The 27860-nt window shown below is 36.3% G+C and overlaps 4 protein-coding genes across 5 annotated transcripts; all 4 read left to right on the forward strand.

Moving 5' to 3' along the window:
* The first annotated feature begins 58 nt into the window (after positions 1–58).
* On the forward strand, positions 59–5495 carry LOC117305326 (NAD-dependent protein deacetylase sirtuin-3, mitochondrial-like). The gene is made up of 9 exons (XM_033790185.1): positions 59–423; positions 1057–1276; positions 1421–1582; positions 1999–2231; positions 2625–2725; positions 3005–3055; positions 3425–3541; positions 3842–4060; positions 4186–5495. The coding sequence occupies exons 1-9, from the start codon at positions 228–230 to the stop codon at positions 4633–4635; spliced, it is 1749 nt and encodes a 582-aa protein (XP_033646076.1). The 5' UTR covers positions 59–227; the 3' UTR covers positions 4636–5495.
* A 789-nt stretch (positions 5496–6284) lies between these two features.
* LOC117304982 (GDP-fucose protein O-fucosyltransferase 1-like) lies at positions 6285–14969 on the forward strand. The gene is made up of 8 exons (XM_033789644.1): positions 6285–6771; positions 7085–7179; positions 7706–7883; positions 8608–8740; positions 10028–10223; positions 10957–11052; positions 11813–11953; positions 13815–14969. The coding sequence occupies exons 1-8, from the start codon at positions 6393–6395 to the stop codon at positions 13983–13985; spliced, it is 1389 nt and encodes a 462-aa protein (XP_033645535.1). The 5' UTR covers positions 6285–6392; the 3' UTR covers positions 13986–14969.
* A 1100-nt stretch (positions 14970–16069) lies between these two features.
* Positions 16070–22569, forward strand: LOC117304983 (cysteine and glycine-rich protein 1-like). Of its 2 annotated transcripts, XM_033789646.1 has the most exons (7): positions 16070–16202; positions 18606–18680; positions 18791–18842; positions 19259–19430; positions 20119–20251; positions 21157–21250; positions 21542–22569. In XM_033789646.1, the coding sequence occupies exons 2-7, from the start codon at positions 18618–18620 to the stop codon at positions 21616–21618; spliced, it is 591 nt and encodes a 196-aa protein (XP_033645537.1). In that variant the 5' UTR covers positions 16070–16202; positions 18606–18617; the 3' UTR covers positions 21619–22569. The 2 variants fall into 2 exon arrangements, with proteins under 2 accessions (XP_033645537.1, XP_033645536.1); XM_033789645.1 differs by lacking the exon at positions 18791–18842 and having other exon boundaries at positions 16076–16202; positions 18606–18732.
* A 2181-nt stretch (positions 22570–24750) lies between these two features.
* Positions 24751–27234, forward strand: LOC117305459 (monocarboxylate transporter 12-like). The gene is made up of 4 exons (XM_033790327.1): positions 24751–24937; positions 25557–25700; positions 25934–26740; positions 27116–27234. Exons 1-4 carry the CDS (start codon positions 24751–24753, stop codon positions 27232–27234), a joined length of 1257 nt encoding a protein of 418 aa, XP_033646218.1.
* Positions 27235–27860: the final 626 nt, after the last annotated feature.

Consider the following 27860-nt stretch of genomic DNA (forward strand, 5'->3'; position numbering starts at 1 on the left):
CTGATTTAAATGCCGCCCTCATGTGACATATTTTGGTTTCGGATTTAGAAACAAAATGTCGGCTGCTCGCGAAGGATTCAATCTTCGTTGTCAAGCGAAGATTTGATTCTTTTTTACTGCTTCGAAAGCTTCACTGAACACACCATTATCAAAATGCTACTGCTAATTTTACAGATATACCCAAAAGAGAAGTTTGGTCTTCATTCACGTGATGATTTTATGTAAATATGAGATTGCTAAACAAAGTTATGGCAAGTGTATTGACGCACGGCGGTCCGAAGGGGACAACAGCAAGTTCCACTGCCGAAAAAACGACTCAATCGACGGCAGCTGGCAGTGGGCGTCCACGCGGTGGTGGCACATCTGGTAAAACTTCTGCCAAAGTTAGGATAAATGCGGCAATAAAAGACAAGGCTACAAAAGGTAGGTATTTAATCATTCTGATTATTCTTACTTACTTTTGCGTAATTTATTGAATAAAAGTGAATAAATAAAAATAAATAAAATCGTTGCATTTGTAATTTGCACTTCAGTTTCACTTTCAGTTCCACTTGTCACTTGATTGTTATTATTATTGTTAATAATATAGTTTTGCAGATAATAAAGGGTTTTGATACCTTTTTGTAGATTGTTTTTGGCCATAAAAGATGTATTTACTATGTAACATAATTTACCTGTAGAATTTTCAGCCTCATTTATCATGTTTATTCGTCAAGTTTTGGAGAGAAAACAAAATGTTAAATCACAGACCAATATTTCACTCATGAGAGTCACATATGAAATTGTGTTAGTAATTTATTTCTCCAAAATTACAATACCTCGGCAAATAATATTTAAAGGGAAGCTTTGTACCATCATTTTCTTTAAACTGTGTAAGTTTAAAATATAAATCTGGTGGACGTTTGATTGACTTTATGTTTTGTGTCGTAAAAAAGTAGGCCCTAACCAAATTCTTTTAAACGGTAATTTTAATAAACAAAAAGGAATAATTAATCCAACAAAACAATTTCAATAGGCTTTAGTATCTAAGAGTTTTCATTTTGCCAATGTTTGCAGGGAGACTTGACGTTCCATTCGATGCTCGTCCGAAATCAACAACAGCAAGTCTTCCTGGGAGAAACTCATCCCAAACAAGAAATCTCACCACATCAAGCAGCGCTGGTAACGTGAACACAAAGCGCAATGTACGCCAACACCGAGTCAATGTGCGACCTGAAACAGGACTGAGCCAAGCTTTTGAAAAGTTGACTGTTAAAGATAAGAGAAACTCATCTAGGTAAAGGGATTTGTTTACGTTATGTTTACAGTGTTGTTGAGCTTAGCTACTTGTTCTGTGAAATTGTGACAAGTTGACTGAGGAAATAAATAAATTTTTAAATAAATCAATTAAAAACTAAAACAATTGTTTTTTTATTTCCAGTGCACAGTTTCAACGTCGAAGCTCATCAGCAGCAGGGAGTGCCAGCCATGTCTGTAAGAGCCTTGATGATGTCGCACGATGGATTCTTATGAAGAAATGCCAGAATATTGTCGTCATGGCTGGAGCAGGAATAAGCACACCTAGTGGGATTCCTGATTTCAGGTCAGTAGGTCAGGTCAAAAGGTCATTAACCAAGGACTCAAGGTCATGTAAAGGTCACGATTTTATCTTGCTAGTGAAAGTTGCACGACTTGCTTTCCTTGTTAAAATTTGTGTGATGTACAGACCAGACTTAAGGACTTCCAATTACAAGGTTGTGGGTTTGAATTCGTCCATAATAATTATTCTCGTCTAGTTAATCACAATTCCTTGATTTGGGCAACTCATAATTAAAGACGTTAAACCAATGTTGTATGAGGGAGATTGGCTGTTGCCATCTTGGTGTTTATAACCCCTTGTTGAAGTTTGCTGAGTTCCCTTGATGGGAAGATAATTTAACCAAACCACCTCAGCAAACAAACAAACAAACAAACTTTCCTATTATTTAACCTTTGACCTTGTTTTGTTTTAAACTCCAGATCACCAGGTTCTGGTCTCTATGACAACCTACAACAATATAACATCCCATTTCCTGAAGCCATCTTTGATATCGATTTCTTCCATCGTGACCCTCGACCTTTCTTCACTCTTGCCAAAGAGCTGTATCCTGGGACCTACAGACCAAACTACGTCCATTATTTTGTGCGGATGCTTCACGATAAAGGATTGTTACTGAGAATGTATACTCAGAATATTGATGGCCTAGAGAGAAGTAAGACACATTTTTATTTTATTTTAATTTTTTGGTAATCATTTTGTCAAATAATAAACAACAAGAGAAAGAACTCGCTGTGTAATCTTTCAATAATTTGGGGTTGAACAAAGAAAAAACTTACAAGAGTGGAATTTAAACCTTCGACTTCCGGATTAATGTATTTGCCAAGCTGTCAAGCCCTTATGTTTGGCGAAATATTATGTTATATTTGGAAAATGTTAACAAATGACCAAAAGGTATCTTGTTTGTTGTTTGTACTCTTAAAACATTCAGCAAAGTGATCACACACACACAAATTATAGCTAGGTAGAAAATAATTCAGTTTGAATGCCAGAAAAAGTCTTGAAGGCGTTTTGTTTTAAAGACTGATTGTGTTTTATGATATTTCAGTGGCTGGTATTTCTTCTGCTAAGTTGGTTGAAGCTCATGGAACATTTGCTTCATCGACCTGTACAAGATGCGATCAGAAGTATGACGGGGAGGAAACAAAGGTAAACAAACACTCAATTCCTTCATTGGATTTATTTGTGTACTCATAAGAATTATACAAAAAATACTTGTATTTGATTTTGAACCTCCATTGCTTGATAGAACCATGTAATTTAGTGACTGGCCAGGAGGACCATTTAGCTTATTATTATTTCATTAGTCCGCCAACGTTGACACTGGTCAATATTTCAAATGAAACAGAGATGCCTTCCAAGACTGAGCCGGACCACTTTTCGCAAAAGGTGTAGCATTAATTATATCTTGATGTGTTTTTTATTTAGGTTGAGATAATGAGTGACAAGATTCCTAGATGTAAACAAAGAAGCTGTACGGTATGTAGATTTTAATTTAGCTTCTAAACAATCTTGGATTATTATAAAGTTTTTTTTTTCTGAATCCAAATAATGCCACTTACATATTATTGTAGTATGTCCAACAAACCTCATAATCCAAGATTTATCACTAATTTAGATAAACCTAAATCATGATTTACACAAACAGGTTCAAAGCATTGTAGAGGCACGATTTGGATTGGCTTTTCAGTCCGTACCTTATTCTCTCTGGGGTTTTCCTCCCATATCTAAAACTGAAACTTCCTTCATTGTCTTCTTTCTATTGGGTTCTTGGCTAGTACAGTAATACAGTTTGTTTTTTCTTCACAGCCAGAATAATTGAAATGAAATTTGATTTTATTATTTCAGGGTAAAGTCAAACCTGACATCGTTTTCTTCGGAGAGGATCTTCCGAAGAGGTTCTTCTATTACTTAAAGGATTTTGCTCAGTGTGACTTGGTTATTGTCATGGGAACGTCACTAGAGGTAAATACTGTTTTATAAACTGCCCCTTGATCTGACTGTGTAGAATGGGTAACCCTAACCCTAACCCTAATCCTAACCCAACCACAGGTCTCCTTTCAGGAGAACCAATCAAAGCGTTGATTGATTCTACACTGAAACCTCTGAACCCCAATAAATAGGCCCACTTCTCTCTTATCTCTTCAGGCTCCTGACGATAACTAGATAATTGTGGAAAATAGTTAATTTTGCTGAGTTTAAAAGACTAGGTTCCTTTCAAAACCGGTAGTAGATTCTCAATTTGTTTTCTTTTCCACCCTGTAGGTACAACCCTTCGCTGGTATAATAAACTCAGCCCGGGGTTACATCCCAAGGTTACTTATCAATAGGGAAGCTGTGGGCCCGTTCGCTAGACCACGTTCAAGCCGCTTCAATGACGTCACAGTAACTGGTGATTTAGTGGACTGTGTTCAGAGGTTTGCTCGGATCTTGGGATGGAAGACAGCTCTTCAAGAGTTGATTGAGGGACATCAGATAAGACTAGTAAGTTTTCATAATTCTGTGATAAGAGGACCAAACTCAAGCTCTGGAGTTTCTGTTCAGAAGAGTGTGGGTTAAAATGAATGGATTTGTTGAAATTGTTTTGTTATTTTCTTGATCACAACTAGGATGAGGAATATGGTCCCCGGAAGCTTCCAGAAACCCCGCCCCCAAATCGTTCCGATTCCATTAATGGAGGTGAAAGTAAGTCGACCAATGACAAGCCGTCGACAGGAGCAAGCAGTACCAACAATGCAAGAGGAGGTTTCCGTGGTTACAAAGCAAACAGTTGCCAGTCGTTAGACGCTATGAAGGGAAGTCCTGCGAAGACAAACTTGCCCGATGGAAGCAAACCAAGAAACTTTCACACAGTGTCAGAAACAACTTCCCCTCTGAACCCACTTGGAAAAATCCACCCCTCGCCACGAGTGGAACGATCCAGTAAAAAGAGCGTAACTTTTCCAAAACTAAATAACAATATCCCAAGTAAAGGAAGAGGTAAATCGTGGCGTAGTGAGTCATCCGACAGTAGTGATTCGTCAGAAAGTAGTTCAAACACTGACTCAAGCGATAGTTAACATGAGGTATATATGTTTCTTGATTTGGTATCAGACTTCAATATCGTCACGGAAAGTTGCGGTTCTGTTGATACCCATGGTGTGAAGAGGAACTGCTGTGCAACTTTTTGAATTAAGAACTTGTCTTTGAAAAGTAAATTGTGCATGTGTGTGAACATTGTTTTCGAAGCATCAGTTCATGTGGAGGTCTTGCACTCCAAAGCATTGACATGCTTAAAATTAGGTTCCAACTGCTCTATGCCCAATTGCATAAAGCTGTTAAGTAGATAGTTCTGCTTAGCAAATATGTTTGCTAAGCAAGAATTGAGTGGGGTAGGTACCAGTCGCAGCAAAATGTAAACTATGATGTTTTGGCTGGTTACTTATCACTGCTAAGCAATTTATTTATGTGCTTAGCAAGTTTGTATGCTTACTACTCGCTTTATGAAGTTTGGGTTTGCTTTATGAAGATGTTGGTAAAAAAAAACACTTGTAACACTTCCAGATCAAGAAAAACAATTATGTGTAAAATAAAATAAAAATATTTGTAAATATTGAAATTAAAATAATTCTTCAGTATTAAGTCAGGTTAACGACTTATTTATTTCAATATTTTGGCTCGTTCTATAATTAATATTTAAAAATAATGTGTGTATTGTATGGTCAGTGCTTTCTTTCATAGATTTAGTCAATGAAAAGGAACTTTAAAAGATTCATTAGAGCTTGCAATAATCAATTTACAAACTAATCCCTAACACTACGAAAATTACATTTTTGTATTATTTATCTTGAAAAAGCTGTGTTTGAAAATAAACAAGTTGTGTTCAAAAAGTTCTCCTAACTTGAGGTGTGTGAAATAAATTTATACATTAAAAATGGCCGAGCAGCCTTGTTCAAAGGACTCAAGTTTCAATGCTTGATTGGGTGTAAGGTTCGAATCTTGTTCCAGACACTTGACCACTATTGCTTATCTGCACCTTGGAGGACATTCAACAGCCCTCTCGAAGTAATTATGCATTTAGAAATGAAGTTTTAATGAGTTTAATTCATGGAGAGGAGCTTTTGTCTCACAATGTCTGTGCAACGTTAACTCGCGGAGTAAAAAAATCAGATTTGATTTTGTTCATTGTTTTTGGTAATAATTCGGAGCCACCATATCAGCGTTTCGAAAAGGCCCCAAGTGACACAGATTGACTGGCCAGTTTCTGCCAAGTGTGGCGCTATCACATCCCAATGGTCCAAATTTTCTAACTGTAGTAGGGACTGCAGTGTTGGAATGGCCCAACTATACATGGGGTACATAGATCTGTAATAACTAGTCTCGATAGAAGACCTTCTCGTGTTGATTACCATCTGGGTTTTTTGGTAGGCTATTTTTATTTGGAAGGTTTGGAATCCACGGGCAAAGGGATGGGTGGAACTCCCCATATTAAATTGAGCAGAGGTCATTAAACAGTTTGTCTTTACTGTTAAAAGCTGTGAGACTTCTGAATGCATTGTTTGCTATGGAAGTTTTTTGTCGCGAGACCGGTGTGGGGTGATAGCGCCCTCTTGTTTTTTTTTTTTTTTTGACAACACGTGCAAAGACTAGTTTGGCCGTCCCAACTGGAACACTTCCCAAAACTACAGTTGGGGCGATTCTGAAGTTGGGCCGAAACACAGCGGTGTAGAGGCGGCGAATTCACACATACACATCCACATTCAGTCGTCTGTTTTTACCAAAATAAAAGTACCGCAAACATTTGAATGGCTGGTGGTCATTGTCTACGCTGAGTGGTATGTCAGCTCCCAACTTAGTGACCAGAAAAATGGAGACGAAAGTGTGCTTCAAAAAATGCAACTTCAAGTTGGCTATGTTCTTGCACGTGCTCATATCGAGTGTACTGTTCGCATGTTTTATGAAGTCGTATGCAGAAACAAGTCATGCTTACACTTCTGAAACTAATTCAAAACATGGAATGAAATCATCAGAAGATCTTGAAGGACTTAGACCTTCTTCGGACTGCTCTGAAGATGATGACAGTTGCTTCATACGCGACGAAGAACATGAACTTGCCGAAGAAGAAGAAGTGCATGGAATTGCTGGAGCTAAAACTGAACCTAAAGCCGGCTACACATGGGACAAAAATGGGTACATCATGTTTTGTCCATGTATGGGTGAGTAGAATAGAATAAAGTTGGTGGGTTTACTTTCCTCTTTTCTTTATGAAATTGAAAACCATTTACCGTTCAGAAGCTCACTTGAAAACAATAATTACTTATTTATTTTTTTATTAATTGTGATAATAATAATAATAATATGAAGTGTTCAAACCACAATCAACAGTTAGTGGATCGTGGATGACTAAGTAAAAACAGATATGAGATAGTAGGTTCATAGGTCTTGTCATTAATAATAAAAGTGAGCCATTCATTAAGAAATTCTCTATTTTATGAAATCTTTCCAATATGTAACTTTTGTTTTTAACAGGTCGTTTTGGCAACCAAGCAGAGCATTATCTCGGAGCAATGGCATTTGCTAAAGCACTCAACAGAACGTTGGTCTTGCCTCCATTCCGGACATATGTAAGTCTTCATTTACTCACACGTACACACCTATCCCTATAAATAGCGCCCTCAAGAATTGAGAGTCCAGAGCATTGACACTAAGGGACGAAAAAGACCAAGTTGTGATAATTTGACTCACCTGTGAGTGTAAAGATCAGAGGGTTTCATAATTAACTCCAACCATGCTCAGGCCTGCTACTTCACGGAGGCAACGGAGGCGATTGCCTCCGTGTCCTTTACCAAGAAGAAAATGCCTTGGTGCCCTTGCCATTTCAAAAACGAAGCATACAGCCCTGCATGCTCAAACTTTATTTCAATGAAGTTTTATAGTCCTATAGTTTTTATCTTTAGTGTGTGCTTGGATGTGCTGTGATTTGTGTTCTTTTTAATATCTGATTTGTAACTCATTTTTGATTATTTTTTACTTGTACTTGCTTGTGTATTGGTTTTAAATTGCAAAATACTCCAGGCTGTTTTGACATGCGTGACATTAAAAGGTTTTATGAATTGCAGGGTCATTAGTTTTACACTATTTTCTTTGTAGGCTCATGCATCATTTGGGGAGTTGTTTCAAGTCAGACCAGCTCTTGAGTTCCATCGTGTGATCCTCATGGAGGATTTCATGAAGTTTCTTGCTCCTAAATACTGGCCGCCTGGTCAGAGAGTTGGCTACGCCCACCTACCAGTCAACGATGATGGTGTTGCATGCACCATGAAAAATGGTAAAGGATCATTTAAATACTCAAAAGTAACTTGACAATATGTGAGGACTTCTTCTCTCAAAATATCTGCATTTACGTGTGTATGACAGGCCTGGAATTTCATCTTTGAAAGGGCAAGGCCATTTGTATTTTGCAAGGGGCACTTACATTGGAAAACCTTAAAGTCTATGGGGAACTTTTGAAGGGGCACCAAGATGAAATTCCAGGCCTGTCATACACCAGGGCAACATATAGACCATGGCCTCCGTGGCATCTTGTATTTCCAGGCCTGTAACTTTGTCTTCTTGTGTGGACAAAAGCTTCGCCTACAGGGAAACGAGTGGCAGTTTTTTGTATTCCTTTGAACTTGAGAAAGTTGAGAAGTGGTGTTTAATAAGGCACTGGACATAAAAGAAATATTAGCATAAAAATGTACTTGTTTGGATACACCAAGTTAGAATACTGCTGTCGATTTCACCAAACTCTTCTTAACTTGGGATTAATCTTAGGACTTAGGAAGAGTTCAGTTCTGTATCCAAAGACGCATTAAACCCATCCTAAGTTAGGAGGGGTTAGGCCTACTCGTCCTAACTTGAGATGGAATTAATCCTAGCGTTTCGTGATATCGGCTGCGGGTCTTTGATAAATTACCAAACATTTCCAGTGCCCTTAATAGACAATTTACTTTCACAACCTTTGTGTTGAGGGTTAGCCCTGAAAACATTTTTATCCTCTTTTTTTTCAGGCAGTCCATTTGGACCTTTCTGGAACCACTTCAACGTTACTTTTGATTTATGCATAAAATATCAACTGTTTAATGTTGCTGACATCAGTAATAAACAATCACTGGAAACTACAAAAAGAATCTGGGATGAAAGGTAGGTGTTTAAAGAAGTATAGTTTTTGTTTGATGTTCTTTGGTTTTGTTGTTTTTGTTCATCACTGTCCAGGCTTGTGTAGTTGGAGCTAGTATACCACTCATCTTGTATACCGCCCTCTGGTGACAACTTAGAATAATGACACTTATGTACTAAAGCATTACTTGGACTCAGAAAATAACCCAATTATTTCTTAAACTAGTCAAGTTGTCATTGCCTCTTTCCTATGATTCTCAATTGAGATTTTTGTTTTATTTTTATTTAGAAATATTTCTCAACTAGATTTCTGTATTTTCTGATCCTGTTTATTGATGCTTTGTGTATAATTTGTAATAAATACATCTGCAATTTGAGGCATAGCATGGTGAGGTATCAATGTATATTTGGTTTGCGGTGACTAGACGATGACTAGAGCAAGCTAGTCGAAACGTTGAGACCAATTTCAGAAATGACTCCGCGGCAGTACAGTTAATTATGATCCTATAAGCTAAAGTAGTAGTCCAGTCTAATTTCTATACCATCCGCCCTGGTAATAGTTAAAAGCAGGACAGTTCTTTTCAGAACTGAGAAGTCTCCCGAACCTCCGATTATCTACTCCACGGCAGTAGAATAAAGCAAGACAGTTCCCTAAGAACAACTCTACCTGGCAAGTAGATACACACATGGTGTTACCGCAAACCAAATATACATACATCTGCAATAAAATTTACCTAAATTTGTATTCTTCCAAACACACATCTTCCTTTTTCATTGTTTTCATTTTAATGTATGAAATAGCACGATGGTATTATATTGTTAGAGTGTATTTTCATTAATACTTTTGTTGTTCAGCACGTTTGAACGAAAATTACTTGGGAAAACGGTTAATTTTTGTTTTTGCATTTCAGTTCATCTTGGATAGTTGTATTTATGGTGTATTGGTGTTTGCTTTCATGAAATTTTGTAAATGTTTATTATTTTGTGCTGTTATATATTTGTGTACATTTTGCATTGTTTTGGTCAAATAAATACTTCTAATCATTTTTATTTCTAAAATGTTCCCCTTTTTTGATTGCTTGTTTTTATGTTTTGTATTACTTTACGGGATTGTTTTTTGGGTAGTGATTTGGTTTGCTTTTGGGCAATCCCTAGGCTTCCATTTGTTCTTTGTATTTTAAAATGTCCATAATGTTTTCATAATATTTGTATACATTTCAAGTATTTTGTTGCTATGTGTTTTTGAGGTTTTCAAACCCTGAATGAATGAATGAATAAATTATTATAATTATAATTATTATTCATTACCAGATTCCCACCGATGGAGCATCCTGTTATAGCTCTCCGTGGGTCACCAGGCTCCTACCCAATGCTTGGTGGAAACCGAGCTATCCAAAAATACTTCAAATGGGAACCTAAGTTTTTTCAAGAAGCTGGAACCTACATCAAGGAGACATTTCAAGATGAGGGGTTCGTTGGAATCCATTTACGGAACGGAATAGATTGGGTAAGTAAGATTGATTTTCTAAAACTTGCTTCATTCATTCTCAAATTCCAATGCAGTATTTTGATGATGGTAGTTTTTAGGTTGGTATTTTTCATGACTTTTATGAAACAACATCTCACCTCAACATCATCTCGATCTAATTTTTAACAATTTTATACATTTTCTATTATAATTGTTCTCTTTTTCCTGTGCAAATATTTAGTTTTCTATTATAATTGTTCTCTTTTTCCTGTGCAAATATTTAGTTTGGTATTTGATTGTACATGTATGTTTTTGAGTGATCCAAGTTGTAACAATTTTGTACATTTTGATTTTAATAATAATTGTTTTCTTTTTCCTGTGCAATTATTTAGTTTGGTATTTGGTTGTATGTTTTTGTATGTTTTTGACGATGGCAATTTTTAATCAGCTTTTTGGGCTATCCTTGGTTGTATTTTTTCTGTTTGCTTGACTGTATTGCCGAAATAAGTAATAATAGTAAATAATAATATGTGCCTTACCATTGAACTACATTTGTACATTATTGATGCTATGTACTGAACAAATGTTGCTATTTTCTGTTTTGCAATATTTATAATGTCGTGAACTATAAATCTGTGTACGATTGTAGAGAAATACATTTTATTTGTTGACCCTAATCCTTACCCCGACCCCTAACACTAGAGTTTCTCATAAATTCCATTTGTTATATAGCTTTCACTTCTGATTAATTGTGAAAATATCTTTATTATAGGTAAGGGCATGTCAACATGTCGATGACCACCCGTTAAAACGCTTCATGGCTTCAACACAGTGTCTGGATGCAACGCCTGACGCCATAGTTACAAAGGTAACAATTTATAAAACTTCTGTGACAGATTTGTTTATAGTCACACAAAAATCACTTGATTCTTTTGCCCTGAATTTAGTTTGTCCAGAAAGGTATTTCCCTTGAGTTTAAAGGCAGTGGACACTATTGGTAATTACTCAAAATAATTATCAACATAAAACCTTTCTTGAATACAAGTAATGGGAAAGGTTGATAGTATAAAACACTGTGAGAAACAGCTCCCTCTGATGTGACGTAGTTTTCGAGAAAGAAGTATTTTCGAGAAAGAAGTATTTTTTCACAAATTTGATTTTGAGACCTCAGATTTCGAATTTGAGGTCTCGAAATCAAGCATCTGAAAGCACACAACTTCAAGTGACCATGGTGTGACAAGGGTGTTTTTTTTTTCTTTCATTATTATCTCGCAACTTTGATGACTGATTGAGCTCAAATTTTCACAGGTTTGTTATTTTATGCATATGTTGAGATACACCAACTCTTAAGACTAGTCTTTGACAGTTACCAATAGTGTCCAGTGTCTTTAAATGATTTTGGGTTGAACAAAGACAAATTGACTAGGTTGTATGGCTTCTGAATGGCCCCCAGTACAACGATACTTACATAGGTAGACTGCCAACAAAGGGACTCATATCTGTTGGAAAATGATGTCATCCCAAAATCAAATTGACCTTGAACCCCCATAAAAATGTTTTATAATGTTTTGTAAACACCTTGTGGTTTCTGGAGTATTGACTTTACAACGTTTTGGATTATTTTACAGGAATTATGTCTTCCCAGTCTCTCTCACATCCTTGAGCACACGGCAGCTGTATTCAAACATGTCAACGCTAGACATCTTTACATAGCAACAGATAAACAACCATATATAGAGGAATTTACAAATCTTCTACAACCAGTTGGGGTAAGTTTTAGAAATCTGTCATACATATTCATTAAAACTCAGCATTGATTCCTTAATAAATATTCATAACCTGACTTCATCCATTGATGTACATCCATTACCAATTCATGAATATTCACGGATGCTGTTTCTTAATTTAGATTCTGTTGACTGAAACCTAACTTTGTAAGGAAAACCTTATGAATAATAATGATTTGTGTAAATTTCATGTTTGAATTCTGTTCTTTTTTTTAGCACCCAATCATACAGAAACTGACCTTATAATTTGTTTTCTTCCTATTTGTTGAGTTTCTGTTCCTATCTGAAACCTAACTTTGTAAGAATAAACTTTTGAAATAATCATGATTGTATTTTTATGTTCAATGTTCAGTTTGAACCTCATGAATAATCATGATTTGTATAAATTCTTTTCTTTGTCTGGTACCTTATCATACAGACAGACCTTATAAATATTCATGGTCTTTTTCTCTATTTCAGTGTATTTCTGTTTTTATTATTTTCTGTTGTATCTTTTGTTTGTGCTTCTTCTGTGGTCGCCTTACCAGTTAGTTTTTTTTTTTTTTTTTTTAGAATTAGAGGTGTCTGTCTCTAAGAGATCCAAACATTACCGATTCTAGCAGGGTTAGGCCTATGTAATAAGAAACTTTTAGTATATTTTATTATTAGAGGCTTTAGGCGCTTTACAAATGTCTTTATTATTATTATTATTATTATTATTCTACGTTTCAAAAAGTGATAATATGCACTTTGGATCCTTCATGTAAGGGCACAATATAAATATTAAGTTATAGTTGTTATTTTCTAATTTTGTCTTGATCATTAACTGACATTCATTCCAGTTGAGTCATACCTTATACATATTCATTAGTCTTAGGAGTCATACCTTATACATATTCATTAAGATTAGGAGTCATACCTTATACATATTCATTAGTCTTAGGAGTCATACCTTATACATATTCATTAGTCTTAGGAGTCATACCTTATACATATTCATTAGTCTTAGGAGTCATACCTTATACATATTCATTAGTCTTAGGAGTCATACCTTATACATATTCATTAGTCTTAGGAGTCATACCTTATACATATTCATTAGTCTTAGGAGTCATACCTTATACATATTCATTAGTCTTAGGAGTCATACCTTATACATATTCATTAGTCTTAGGAGTCATACCTTATACATATTCATTAAGATTAGGAGTCATACCTTATACATATTCATTAAGATTAGGAGTCATACCTTATACATATTCATTAAGATTAGGAGTCATACCTTATACATATTCATTAAGATTAGGAGTCATACCTTATACATATTCATTAGTCTTAGGAGTCATACCTTATACATATTCATTAGTCTTGGGAGTCATATCTTATACATATTCATTAAGATTAGGAGTCATACCTTATACATATTCATTAGTCTTGGGAGTCATATCTTATACATATTCATTAAGATTAGGAGTCATACCTTATACATATTCATTAGTCTTAGGAGTCATACCTTATACATATTCATTGACATTAGTCTTAGGAGTCATACCTTATACATATTCATTAGTCTTAGGAGTCATACCTTATACATATTCATTAGTCTTAGGAGTCATACCTTATACATATTCATTAGTCTTGGTAGTCATATCTTATACATATTCATTAAGATTAGGAGTCATACCTTATACATATTCATTAGTCTTAGGAGTCATACCTTATACATATTCATTAAGATTAGGAGTCATACCTTATACATATTCATTGACATTAGTCTTAGGAGTCATACCTTATACATATTCATTAGTCTTAGGAGTCATACCTTATACATATTAATAAGTCTTTTTTTCCTTCCCTTTTTCAGGTGACTGTTCATTATCTGAAACCCGACTTTGTCGAAACAGATCTTATGATTCTTGGCCAAGCAGATTATTTCATCGGGAATTGTATCTCGTCATTTACCTCCTTCGTGAAGCGAGAACGAGATGCGAACGGGAAACCTTCATCATTCTTCGGCCAAGATTTGAACTTTTGAACATCTCATACATGAATTTGTATCCACTGTTTTTTGTTTTGGTTTTTTTTCTCAAATTAGTTTTTGGAGATAATATGGTGGAAACAATTGGAGTGCACTGTTTGGTTTGGGTGTATAAGGACAAATTAACCCAAACCTAATACAGTCATTTTATTTTGTTCTATCTCAAATGGTTTATTCTACTCAGAAAGAATTTGTGCAGCATTTCAAAACGGCAAAGAAATTTAATTAACTAATCAATCAATTCACAGATGGATTTGAAAGAAATATAACACAAAAAGTGCATCATTGTTTTTTATTTTTGGAGGAGTAAATGAGTTCCACTTCCAAAGTCTTCTAGAAACACACAATTTAGAAATAACTTGTGAAAATTTCATTCAATTCAGTGATAATTTTTTAGTGAAAACAACATGAATATTTTGTGCTTTATCACTGGAGTTTGGTTGCATGTTCATATCTTGCTTATTTTGATTGTGGCAATCAAAATAAACCAAGATATGATGTGGTTCTCCAATGTTCAACTTTTACATTTTTTTTGACTGAAATATATCGGTGGAGTATTAATGCTGGAGTAGTAATTATTAATCGTATACAGTCGTTTTTGAGTATTTCTTTCCAAAAATGTATAATGTACTTTGCCAAAAAAAAATATATACTACCAAAGTCTTTTACTTATAAACAGTTAACATTTAGTTTTTTTTTTTCTTCTTTTTTCCAAACACCAATTCTGTGCTTTGGTCCTAGTGTAATTACCAAAGTCTATTAATTTCCTGAAATAATATCTTCTTTGTATTTTTCACTTATTTTGAATCTTTCATTGAGCAGTTGAGATTCTATATCCCTTTTAAAATATTTTGTTGATTATGAAACTATATATTTTTACAAAATGTTTTAGTTTTTGTATTTAATTTTGATGGTGGCTGGAATAATGGTGTAGTTTTTTTGAATGGAATTTGAGTGATATGCAATTTTATAAACAGAAAAATAAACACATAATATTTTTTTTAATAAAATGTCTTGGTAATTAAAGATTTATTTTTGTCTCAAATTAATACATGTTAAGTACAGCATCTTTAGAATTAATTGATGGTCTGAAAATCCATGCTGTTTAAAGATAAATAATAAATTGTTAGCGTCAGGAATTTTGTTTGTATGAGGCAAGTTCAAGGAAGAAGTCTATTACACATAACAAATTAACCCACCAGTATGAAGCCTTATAGTGTACTGCAAGATGCATTACTCTGCGGCCATTCAAATATCTTGTCTAGTTTCTCGTCCGGCGCCAACGAAGATTTTATCTCCATTAAAAGAAAAAAACACGCATCCTTTTCTCTCACTGAAATAAATAACATTCTATAAAGGTCACAACTGTAAATGAGTTTTTGTTGAACTTATTTTTTAGAAACTGCTTACCCACCAAAAGGAGTTATGAAAAAAATAGTGGCCTGACGTTCGACCCTAGCAGAGTAGAAGGCTAAAACATGTTAAACTTTGGTAAATTTTAGTAGTTTTGTTTTCTGGTAAAAATCGGAATTTAGCCATCTGTGGGTAATTTAATTTATGTTGCGCTCTCTCCCCTGTTCGACTTCAAGGGTATATTATAACAGTAAAAATGCCTCAAAAAAATTACTCGGAAACACTTCAAGAAAAAGTACACCGTAAAATATAAGCAATAGAACTTACAACAAACAAACAATTTTTCTTCTTCTATGTCTGATTGATGCGAAACTAATAATCATTTCTGATTGGTCAATCGTCATAAGTGTACACCTTATGTGTACACGTATACACGTAGAGCTGTTGCAAACTGGCGCGTGACTTTAGACTTGATCGCGGTTATTCCTCTGCTTCAGCCACGAAACACCCCACAATCTGTGATCGTAGGCTATGACGAAGGTTCATCTACAAGAGGGCGCTATTTCATACACTAATGACATTGTATTGAAAACAAGTCTATATGCAGTGACTGGTTCCATGACATGTGCTTTCAAAATTCTGACCAAAAATGGTTGACACAAAATCAGAGCAGCTCTATGGATGTGGTTGAGTGCCGTGTGCAAAGTGTTTAAGATTCGCCAAGAATGTTGCTGAGGGGTTTTTCTTGTAGAATTATGAAGATTTGTCTCTTTCTGTTTGGGAACTAACTAGAGAGGAAGACGCAGTGAGGTTTGGTGTGCCGTGAAGTCATAAACCGTATATTGGGAAGGAAGAGTGTTGGTAAGTTATGGTTGTGTTTGTTTGTATTATCATTATTATTGTTTTGATATGTCTATCTTATCATTATGTGGTTTAAATATGTGCGGTTGATTTTTAGTATAAGAACCAGGGAAAGTGAACAATCTGTCTGAATTAATTGCTGTTTGACAAACTTGTTTTTTTCTCTCTCAAATATCATGAGTTTCCATTGTTGTTCTTGGAGAAACCAATGCTTATGGTCATTGCCCCCAGGTTATTCAAAAGCTCCCTGTAAAGGGAAGGTACACTATTGGTAATTGTCAAAGACCAGTGTTCTCACTTAAGGTATCTCAACATATGCATAAAATAACAAACCTGTGGAAACTTTAGCTCAATTGGTCATCTGAGTTGGGAGAAAATGATGAAAGAAAAAACACCCTTGTTGGACGAATTTGTGTGCTTTTAGATAGAAATAAAAGACTTCTAGCTAGAAGTATTTTATTATTTTAGTGAGAAATTACCTCTATTTCAAAATCTTTGTTACTTCAGAGGGAGCCGTTTCTCACAATGTTTTATACTATCAACAGCTCTCTAATGCTCGTTACCGAGTAAGTTGTTAAGTTAATATTTGTTTTGAGTAATTACCAAACGTGTACCTTCCCTTTAAGTTTACGACGGATGGTAACAGATCATAGAGCTATATAATAAGAACCAACATCCAGATTCTCCCCATACCATTTAATTTCTTTCTTTAAACTCAAGAACTCTTTTTAAAACCATTTTATGTCTTTTTATAATTTGTCGGCTTATTGTTTGGGAAGACATGAACCCTTTGCTCAGTGGTTGCTTACGTCCATTGCCACTAAGCAAGTGACGTCATTCTAGACCGTACGATGTTTTTTGGTCTGACCATACACACTCTGCCCATTATTTCCTAGAGCTTCCTATAGGAACATAACTAAATGCTTACCGCTAAAACGCTGGTCCCGCCATTTAAATGTCAATTATGTCTTAAGTGCCTCCTCCTCTTTTTTTTTTCCTTTTTTTTGTTATATAGATTTTTAGCAGTTTGATTTTTGAAAAACAAGCAAGTTCTGCTCACGTTCTGCTCACGTTCTTAAAAGAGATACTAAAATATTATAAAAACGAAGTTCTTTTCAGAATAAGCAAACTTCACTAATTAATTGAATTCCAGTTTAGGCCTAATTGTATTATTATTTGCTATAATTCACTCTTGATGGGTCTATGCGGTTTCTAATTGGTTTTCCCGATACACAATGTGGCATTTTAATTAACACTTTAAAGGGGCTGTATCAAAGCAGGCATGTAGCTGTATAATGTTCACTGGGTTTCTACACATACGCCCCACCCGGCCATAGAATGAAGGGAGGCGCGTACCTCATAAGTACCTCATAACATGCAGCAAAAGACTAGAACCAAATTTCATAAAGCTGCTTAGCAGTAAATACTGCTTGGCAAGTGAATTTGCTAATCAAAAATGTTGTGGGGCACCAGCCTCGACAATGCAAACTTAATGTAGTTTGGCTGGTTACCTTTTTCTGCTTTATAGCAATACTTTTCTGTGTGCTGACGCCCCAATATTTGGGACTGGGCAGCCCCTTTAAGCGTCAACCGAAACGTCATCCTACCATCGCATCCTTGAAGTCGTATACCTATCCATATTTGGGGGTGTAGTTCATGGTACATCGACCTTTCATGTAAGCTAATTCCCATTCACTACAAGTACGTAGTGTCTAGCTCCCGCCTCGACACCATAGGCATTTAAACAGAAAAATATACCGTTAGCCAGAGGATGTCATTTGCCCATTCACCGGATAAGAATGCTTGGTATGTGTGGATCTAGGTCTATAGATTCTAGGCGGTTTACAGTTTCCCGCTGTGCTGAAATATTAAACTGGCAGTTTATGTTGAGTGCGGGGGAAATAATTATACTGTGTTAAAAATCTATACATGAGCAGATTCAATCTGCAGTCGATCTGCAGTCGAAATATAACTAATCATTTGGAAAAATACATTTAAATTTTAACAAATTTAGCGGTAAAAAACGTCAATGACTTTGATAACGTATACCATCCGAAATCTGACTGGGTTTTAAAGATGCAGCTATCGAAATATTATTGATTAAAAGACAATAAATTTATTTGATGTGAAATAAACACTAAATTATTTTAAAATCGCGGGTACCCGCCTCAAGCTTCTCTGGGCGACCAAATTGCGTTTATCTTTAAAGGCACGGGATAAAGGGACACAAAAAAAGTCATTATTTTTCCTGGCGCGAAACCATAATTCTCACAAACTATTAGTAACCAAGTAACCAACATAATACAGCCTATATAACTAACGAATGATCATTTATTGATAGGACAACGTGGGAATGAGGTTAAAATGTCATCAGAATTATCATAAAGTAATTTTCTTTTTCAGAATTATTGCAAGATGTCGTACGGCGGAGGATCAAAGTGCCCGAAATGTATGAAGAGTGTGTACTCGGCTGAGGAAGCACCCACTCCTGTGCAGGGACATAAATTCCATAAGCTCTGCTTCAGATGTGGTATGTAACAACCATTCTGATTGGTCCATATCTTGTATGCAAATTATGCCTGTCTCAGGCACCCACTCCTGTGCAGGGACATAAATTCCATAAGCTCTGCTTCAGATGTGGTATGTAACAACCATTCTGATTGGTCCTTAACTGGTATAAATATAAGCAAATTATGCTTGTTTCATGGTTTTCTACGTGAGCCTTAAAGGCAAAGTATACCTTTGGATTTTTTGAACTGCTTGGTTGTTTAAATGTAGATATATACAAAGAAACTAACATGTGAAATTCATCTCAGAAGTTGAGATATCACCATTAATCCGGACATGTTGATACAACTTAAAATGTCTTTGGTCTATTTCAAAAAGAGTTATAACTTAGTAGTCCCAGTAGATATTAAAAAGTTAAGGCTGGCCGTGTCCAAACCCGAGATAGGACTATAGTCTTGACTCTTTGTGAAATGAGGAGTTGTTTTATATTTAAATTCAACTTTTCTCGGGGAAAATATTTTAAACCAAATTGTATCCTTTACTTTCAGAGGCCTGTAATAAGATGTTGGACTCCGTGACTGTTGCTGAGCATGAATTGAAGCTTTATTGTAAACAGTGTCATGGGAAGTTCTTTGGTCCTAAGGGGTACGGCTTCGGTGGTGGTGCCGGTACCCTCGGCATGGACTGCGGGGAGAGGCACGGTGGAGTCAGACCCCCAAAGTAAGTTAGACCCTGGTGTGGCAGGAGATTCTGCGAACTAGAGCAAGTTCGAGTGAGGTACTATAGTCGACTATAGTCGACCATCGGTTGAATTTGCCTGGTAATAGGATGTATACAATGCATAGGTAACCATGGAACATTAACCAGTGGTTGACAAATGGTCGCCACCCGAACTTGCTCCTAGCAAGAGTTATATATAACTCTATGCTGTGTACAAACTTCTTCTATAGCGCCCTCTTTTGAAACTTCCTCCCAAGCCCATGTTAATTTCCCAGAGGACAGAATTTCCGGCAGACAGATTTCCCTGTGACACACTGGCATTTATTCCCTGCACCTTTAAATTGCCATCCTCAAAAAAGAAAACGACTACCACTCAAAATTATTTTTTTTTTTTTTTTTTTAACTCGGGTTATTTGTAGGGGCTTAAGATTTAAAGAATTGTATCTTGCAATAGTTCATGATAGTTCCCGTGGCATTTGGACATTCCTCTGCAAATGTATCATGTTTCTCTACACCACATGATGAAATTAAATTATTGTTTAATAAACGCCAATTACTTCGTGATAGTTCAAAGGAATTTTGAGATTCCTCTGTATATGTTTCTTTATACCAAACGGTGAAGTTACTTGCTTAATAAAAACCAAGATACGAACTAAACTTTCTACTCAATTTATTTTTCTTGATACAGTCAGCCCTCTACGGTAGCCCAAGCTTACTCTGGTGCTGACTACCAGACTGGCCCACCACCAGAAGGGTCTGATATCTGCCCCCGATGTGGCAAGGCTGTTTACCAAGCTGAAAAGAGATTGGCTGCCAACCATGTAAGAGTCCTTAAGCGCTTTTATAATATAGATGTCAAAGGCCCTTTTCGAAACCACGGCATGTCAAAGCCGGCATGTGCGCGTGCTTTGCGTACGTGCTACGTGGGTGGATTTCACAAAGAGTTAGGAATAGTCCTATATCGAGTTAGGACCAGTTACTCGTCCTAACTTAGGACTATCCATGCATTTTGTATATCTTCTAGGACTAGTCCTAATTTTTTGTGAAATCGACCCCAGGGCCGGCTTCACACGAGAGAACGGAGCCTGAAGCCGAATCAAAAGCCGAAGCCGTGGATTCGAAAAGGGCCACAAAGAAACCCTCTCTGTCATAAGATCTTTGGACCACTGTTAATGTATTAACTATCTTCTGTTTTTTGAGGATCATGGATGGTGTGCGATCACGTTTTTAAAATTTATTAAATTTAGTTATTTATTTAAAACAGATTTACGAGCCTCGACGTGTGACGTCAGATGTTCAGGCTGCATTTTTGTATCTGTACATTAAATTGCCAACCATAAAAAAATGTTCCTTATTTATTTTTAAGAATTCCCTTTTTTTTAAAAATCGATTTCGAAGAAAACAAATTCCCATTGAAAAGCACTGCGGCAGTGGCAATTCTGATGTAGAGAAAAATGCGTTCAGGCAGGCTATTAAGTGGGTGCGTTCGTTTAGCCTCCTGGGTCGACCCCGGTGTGTGACGGTTTTTTTTTTCCAGGACGAACGTGGGTAATTATCTGCACACGTTCGTCCTGGAAAAAGAAAACGCCACACCGGGGTCGACCCGGGAAGCTAATCGAACGCACCCAGTGTAAGGCAGCTTGTCAAAAACATATTTCATTTCTTCATCGTAGAGGGCGTATAAATCTTATTTGTGAAACTTTTTGTTGTGTTTTGTTTTTGACAGGCTTGGCACATAAAGTGTTTCTGCTGCGCCTACTGCGGCAAGAGTGTTGACTCAACTAACGTTAGAGATCGGGAGCATGAAATCTTCTGCCAGGGTAAAATCAATTTTCACTCATTTTATGTGTGAAACCATTTCTGAGATCGTTAATTATTTAAGTAAATTAAAAACAATTTTGCGAGTACAACCTTTCTGGTTCAGGTTTGTTATTTTATGCATATGTTGAGATACACCAAGAGAGAAAATTAGACTTGTCTTTGACAATTACCAGTAGTGTCCAGTGTCTTTAAGAGTGATATGTAAAGTTTGTCATTTTAAATTGATTGAGTTTCGAGAGATACCAGTCTTCTCTAACTAATAAATTGTTACTTTGGGTTGGTATTTTCAGCTTGCTATGCAAAGGGGTTCGGCCCCGTTGGCGTTGGCTACGGACAAGGAGCTGGAACTCTCGGTAGCACCACTTAGAAACCTCACCCTGACTGCATACAGCCGGAAGGAAAACAGAAGCTGGCATGGTGCCCGACTAACTTTGCGTGACGTCACTGCATTATGTAGAAGGCGCTATATGAGATGATTTTCAAATGAATATTCATGAGATGATTTTTCAAATGAATATTCATGAGATGATTTTTCAAATGAATATTAACTTTATGAGCGTGTTGGTTGAAGTCTGTAAGAGTAATTTACCATCTAGAACCGGCTGTAAAGGATGGTTGGAAAAAAAAACGCGTCTATAATTTTAGATTTTAGTTTAGTTTATTGGAATAAATCAGAGTTTTCACTTGTAAAGTTTTTCAAACTTCACATACCTCTGTAAAGTTCTTGGACACATTTCTTTATAATGATATTTTTTTCTGAAACACTCAGAATCAAATTCATATTTCACATAAATAGTTTGCAAACTCGGCTATGTTTTCTATTATAGAGTGCAAGAATAATAAAGGATTATTTTGTCCTGGAAAATAATATTCTACAGAGAGGCTTTTCATTTTATTAATTTAAAACTGCATGTGCTGTAGATGTGGAGGGAAGCTTGCTAACCAGATATTCTTAGTTAAATATTACTCGCTGTAACACTCAAGTTAGGCCTATTTGTGAATTGAAGACTATTTCAATATTTATTATCAAAATATAAATTGTTTTTTCTTGAAAACGGTATCACCACATGTGCCTTTTGTAATAATTAAGTGTACAAATATATATTTATGCATAGATTGGGTTAAAATCACCCTTGAGTAAGAATAGATCCCCCATAGGTATATAGACTGATGTAGTCTTAGGAATGGTCGACTGTGTATAAAGGGGGTATAAAGCTAATCAGTTCAGTCATTTGAATGCGAAAAGATAGCATAAGTCAAAACGCTTTGTATTTTATAATTTGCTATACCAAGTCTAATAAACAAAATGCTGAATTAACCTTTGGGTGTCTTGTTCCTTATTGGTAGCTGTGAAAGTGAATACTATATATATATATATTGAAACAGGGATCAGACTGTTTCATTTTTTAGGCTTTTTTTTAACGAGAGTTGCTGTGATGAAAAAGTTCGTTGAACTTATACTGAACCAGACGTTTGTGCTGTACGTGGTCTACAAAAGTGACTCAAGATAACATCACGTTATGATAATACCAACAGAAGTATAATGTTCAAATACACATTAAGTGAAACATGCATCTGCAGTAATAATTGGAATGCATGTTTCACTTCATGCGTATTTTGGAACAATACTATGTCCAGTCCAAAGTATGAAATTAGTGTTTGCTTTGTCTAATCTGGGAACACAATATATTTATTTTAGTTTTAATAACATGCTCAACCTATGTCTTTACAGTTACATTATAGTTTTTGAGAAAGAGGAAATTTCTCACTCAAGATTTGAATCTTAAAAAGACTTGCAGGCCTGAAGCATTTCTACCTAAAAGCACAACAAGGAATTGAAGGTGGCAAACTATGTATGATAAACCTGATTATACCATTAACCTAATTACCAAAGTTAAACAATAATTGTTTGTGAATAATCAGTATTATGTTTATCCTGGGTGGCTGGAGGTTCTGTGCCCCCCCCCCCATATGGCGCCCTCTTTTGAATCATTCTTCTCAGGCTCTCGTTAAAATCCCTTCGGTGGGGGGGGGGGGGGGGGGGGGTTGGCTGCAATTAAGTATTGTGTGACGAGTTGTCATGATATTGAGAAAACCTGATAAGTCAATTTGGCTATAAAGTTTGCCCTTTTGCTCGACAAGTGGAGTGCAGTTTTATGAAATTGGCAGCAATAAGGTTAAGGGAAATAAACACAATTTCTGGGAGTAGTATTTTGTTCAACATTTTAATTAAGAATCAGTTTCGATAGAGGGCGGTTTAGTTAATGAATCACCAAGAGGGTTTTCAATTAGCGGGCGAAGTTCATTGGTGATATTTATTGCTGCTCGTACTTTGCAAGGGTGTTTTCATCTGACTTTTGATTCTTTAGGGAGCCACTTTGTACATGTACTACATGGCCCCCGGGTCTAACATCTCACCAATGTTTTCTTTCTGGGGCGTTGGTTTATTACGCACCGTATTATTTGTTTTTACATGTATCCAAAAGTTGGCAAAGGGGTGTTTTGAGTACGTAGTTGAAGTCATGGTGGGCAAGTAGTTTGCCGAAATCGGACGTTAAGTAAACGTTTTAATATATTTATTCACTTGGGTTAGGGTTAAAACACATTGGTTGACCTCGATTATTTTAAAAACGTTTACTTCACGTTATATTTTTGCAAATTATTTGCCCACCATGACTTCAACTACGTATCGAAAATACCCCCTTGCCGAATTTTGACTCTTGTTAACTTAAATATTTACAACTGTTGCTGGTAAAAGATACATCCAGCCCCGGGAGCCATGATGCACAAAATGGCTCTCTAAACAAGCTAAAGTCAGGTGAAAAATATTCAAGTTAGGCTTTCCGCCCTCTCGTTTGAACAGTTTCCTTTTAAAAATGTTGGACCGCACCTCATCAAAAAGGTTTGATAAGAAAACAAACAATTTTGAAGTTCTGGTAATGCCTGCAACCAAAAGGAGTTCCCAGTGAGCTAAAACTAAAATTTAGTATAAACATCTGACGTTACACTTCAAGACTCGTAACTAATACTGTACCATCCTTGAGCCCACGTCAGGATCTTTCAAAATGCACCTTTGACTCTTTATGTCTGCTTTGCGCACACCGTTAAGTATACATAGCGCCCTCTGTTGATGTTGGAGCTCAATAGTAATAATAATAATAATATGGATTTATAATACATTAAAAAGCAGCGTTATATTTATTTAAAGTGGCGGCAACGAAACACCACAACATGAAAAGAGAAACGCACCGTGGCACTAATGGGCTTCCGTACTCTTTAACTGTGGACTTAGATCCCGATAAGAAAATAGCAAATACAACGAAGTAACTATCTATATAGAGACTTGCGGTAACGCCATGTAATGACTATTGTCTGAAATTTAATGAGTTGGGTGGTTCTGAAAATAACCATTGGTTTCAACTCGACGTTTCGGTCAGTATGTAACTATCGTTTTGTGAATAACCATCAGTATAATCATCAGAGACAGGAAGTTTGCAAAATGGCAATAGTTGGAAACAGAAGAGGCTGGATTGCTGTGGCTTGTTTGAATGTAACTTGGATGTTATGGACGGGAACTATTAAAGGTCTTGGATTGATGATACCGAGTCTTATGGAGCAATTTACAGCTCAGACTTGGCTGATAGGGTGGATGATAGATATTGTTATTGCAGTTATTAATATTTCAGGTAATTTATCTTCAGTGAAAATATCGTCTTCTTTTCTGTTTGGGAATCACTCTTCATCGTTCTTGTTATCATTTTCTTTCATTACTTACAGCTATTGGTACTACTACTTAAAATAATTACTTGGTATTGAGCAAAGGTGAGCTGTTGATAATAAAACAGTTAATAATGGCTCCCTTTGAAGAAACGTAGTTTTTAAGAAAAAGGGTGTTTCTTTACTCAAAATATTAAAATACTTCCAGACTTGAAGCCTTTTATTTTGCATCTGGAAGCAGACACTTGTCCACCAAGGTAGTTTTTCTTTCATTGTTCTCCTGTATCTTCGATGACCAATAGAGTCAACTTTTTCACAGATTTGTTATGCATACACATTATGCTGGGATTCAACCAAAGATGTCCAGTGCCTTTAAAACATACACAGAATTATTACTTATACAAGACCGTCAGTTTTACCGTTAGGGGCGACATTCGGTCCTAGATTTGTTGTCACTTTAAACTCACAAATGAATAAACCAATATTATGCAAGTCTTAGAACACACTTCTTATGTGGAATGATTGGTGCACTGTTCGCAATTTATGGTCCCGATTTACTGTTTGGTTCTGTGTTTTACAACCTGATAGGACCGGTAGCTGCACCGTTGGGGGCGACATTTGGTGTTAGAGCTGTTGTCATGGTGAGCGGTATGATGGTTGGAGGTTCTTTGATTGTGGCTTCATTTGGTTCAATCGTTGCTCAACTCATAATGATACTGGCGATTGGATATGGTAAATCGAAACAAAGTTTGACAAATCTCGTTTTTTTCTTCTTCTTATGAACTCAAAGGACCAACAAGTTTTTTTTAAATGCCCCCCCCCCCCAAAAAAAAAAAAAAAACTGGAAAAAATCGAAAACAGTTTGAAAAATCGAGATACAGTCTTTTCATCAAGGCAATAATATGACAACTTCATTCAAACATTATAATTACTCTAAATTGTGAAATGTTCCTTTTGCTTTAAAGGGCCAGGAATGAGCTTCGCAAATATTCTGACAAAAGTTGAAATAGCACGTCGTTTCGAGCATAACTACGCAACAGCTAATGGAATCGCACAAACAGGAAACCCACTTGGACTGATCTTAGTCGTTCCTTTAATCAAACTATGTCTTGATACATACGGATGGAGGGGTGCATTTCTTGTGTTAGGAGGACTGAACCTGAATCTTGTCGTATGTGGCGCCCTTCTAGGTAAACCATCAATTGAGACGAATCGAGAATCTTTCAAGTCTGTTCCTTCTTGCGAGGAGGGAACCACCACAAAGAGTAGTACTTTAAGAAACGCTTTGGTGATTCTAAAAAGTCGATTCGGCATCTCTGTTTGTCTGCGTCTTACCTTCTGGATCCCAGCTATTATGTTTATTTGTAACACTGTAGTGGACGCTTTCTGGAGTATTTACTACGTCAACCACGTGGAAGTTAAAGGTTTCACCTCAGATAACGCAGTGGTCTTCATCACAGCGGCTGGTGTGGCCAAACTATTCTCAAAAATTGGTTTTGGAATTCTGGTCGATAGAGGGATTTTGAAGCTGAGACCAGCACTCGCTATTGTTATAATAGTACCTATGATTTGTTTAATCATTGATCCATGGATGGACTCCTATTGGCTGTTGCTAATTAATGTCGTCATCTTTGCAGCCTTCTCTAGTGCCCTGGCGTCTTTGAATGATGTTTACACGAGGGAGTTAATTGGAAGGGACCTGATTGCTTGTGCATTTAGTTGGATGGGTTTGGCAATCGGTATCATAACCTTCTGCAGCGGATTTTTACCAGGTAAATTAATATTCATGAAGTTTTTTTTATCTACTATGCCATAAATGCTCTTCATAACAACGCAGCGAGGCAAGCTAGAAACAAGTTTAGTTTTGAGGTAGTTGATCCAATATACTGGCTGCAAACTTAATAAGTGTTTCTCTTTCACACGCAGCGAGGCAAGCTAGAAACAAGTTTAGTTTTGAGGTAGTTGATCCAATATACTGGCTGCAAACTTAATAAGGCCGTGTCCGAAACGGTGACTTCGGCTACAGCTATGGCTAGCTCGCGCGCGTCTGCCTATTCTTCAACACTGGTAGACGCGCTGATCTAGACGTAGCTGTAGCCGAAGTCGTCGTTTCGGACACGGCCTAAGTGTTTCTCTTTCACATTTAGGTTGGATACTCGAGCAGACTGGAAGCTATGACGTAGCATTCGTCGTCACAGGATGTCTTTATATTCCACCGTTGGTGGCACTCTTTATAGAAAGTGTTCTTCTACAAAGAAACACTTGATCTTTGGTTGTATGCAATGTTTTTGTTGTGCTTTTGGGCTCATATTATGGAGTTATTCGTGTTGACAAGTTATATTTACTCAAACACTTATTAAATTTGGTGAAGTTTGCAGATACTACTATTCCGTCCACGTCGATTCAAGTATAGTGCGCCACCTAGAGGGTGCACTGGGCCAGGCGAAATTGTTTTGTAGTATTATTATTAGTTTTGTATGACATAAAAAACTGCAGGATCTCTTTTGGCGAACTTACGTTTTTTTATGGTGGATATGAAACGTTGTCATTAGGAAAGTTAAGATATGAAGAGCGTGTTGTCAATGTCGATGTGAGGCTTGGTTTACTTTTCAAGATGGACAAAAGGTATCACTGGTGTTAACACTGTGTCTTTAGTGACGTACTTTTTAATGAAATTGTTTCAACCCTGCAGGATCTTGGCTGTACAACATTGACCGAGCAAAAAGTTTGTAACATTAATTAAATGTTCTCGGATTGTCCTTCGTTTTGAAAAGTTCACCATTATAGTTGGGTACATGTAAACACTTAAAATCTCCCTTAAAGGCACTGCACACTATTGGTAATTATTACTCGAAATAATTGTTAGCTAAAAACTTTCTTGGTAACAAGCAA

The sequence above is a fragment of the Asterias rubens genome, chromosome 22, assembly GCF_902459465.1.
Source record: "Asterias rubens chromosome 22, eAstRub1.3, whole genome shotgun sequence".
Taxonomy (NCBI): domain Eukaryota; kingdom Metazoa; phylum Echinodermata; class Asteroidea; order Forcipulatida; family Asteriidae; genus Asterias; species Asterias rubens.

Excerpts from the sequence above, each read along its gene's own strand:
- LOC117304982 (XM_033789644.1), top strand. The coding sequence starts at position 6,393 with ATGTCAGCTCCCAACTTAGTGACCAGAAAAATGGAGACGAAAGTGTGC. Across the intron at positions 7,180-7,705 it reads TGCCTCCATTCCGGACATAT|GCTCATGCATCATTTGGGGA; the intron begins GTAAGTCTTCAT and ends TTTTCTTTGTAG. Across the intron at positions 11,053-11,812 it reads CTGACGCCATAGTTACAAAG|GAATTATGTCTTCCCAGTCT; the intron begins GTAACAATTTAT and ends ATTATTTTACAG.
- LOC117305459 (XM_033790327.1), top strand. The coding sequence starts at position 24,751 with ATGGCAATAGTTGGAAACAGAAGAGGCTGGATTGCTGTGGCTTGTTTG. Across the intron at positions 24,938-25,556 it reads TGCAGTTATTAATATTTCAG|GACCGGTAGCTGCACCGTTG; the intron begins GTAATTTATCTT and ends ACAACCTGATAG. Across the intron at positions 25,701-25,933 it reads GATACTGGCGATTGGATATG|GGCCAGGAATGAGCTTCGCA; the intron begins GTAAATCGAAAC and ends TTTGCTTTAAAG.
- LOC117304983 (XM_033789646.1), top strand. The coding sequence starts at position 18,618 with ATGTCGTACGGCGGAGGATCAAAGTGCCCGAAATGTATGAAGAGTGTG. Across the intron at positions 18,681-18,790 it reads GTGTGTACTCGGCTGAGGAA|GCACCCACTCCTGTGCAGGG; the intron begins GCACCCACTCCT and ends TGCCTGTCTCAG. Across the intron at positions 21,251-21,541 it reads GCATGAAATCTTCTGCCAGG|CTTGCTATGCAAAGGGGTTC; the intron begins GTAAAATCAATT and ends TGGTATTTTCAG.
- LOC117305326 (XM_033790185.1), top strand. The coding sequence starts at position 228 with ATGAGATTGCTAAACAAAGTTATGGCAAGTGTATTGACGCACGGCGGT. Across the intron at positions 424-1,056 it reads AAAAGACAAGGCTACAAAAG|GGAGACTTGACGTTCCATTC; the intron begins GTAGGTATTTAA and ends CAATGTTTGCAG. Across the intron at positions 2,726-3,004 it reads ATGACGGGGAGGAAACAAAG|GTTGAGATAATGAGTGACAA; the intron begins GTAAACAAACAC and ends TTTTTTATTTAG.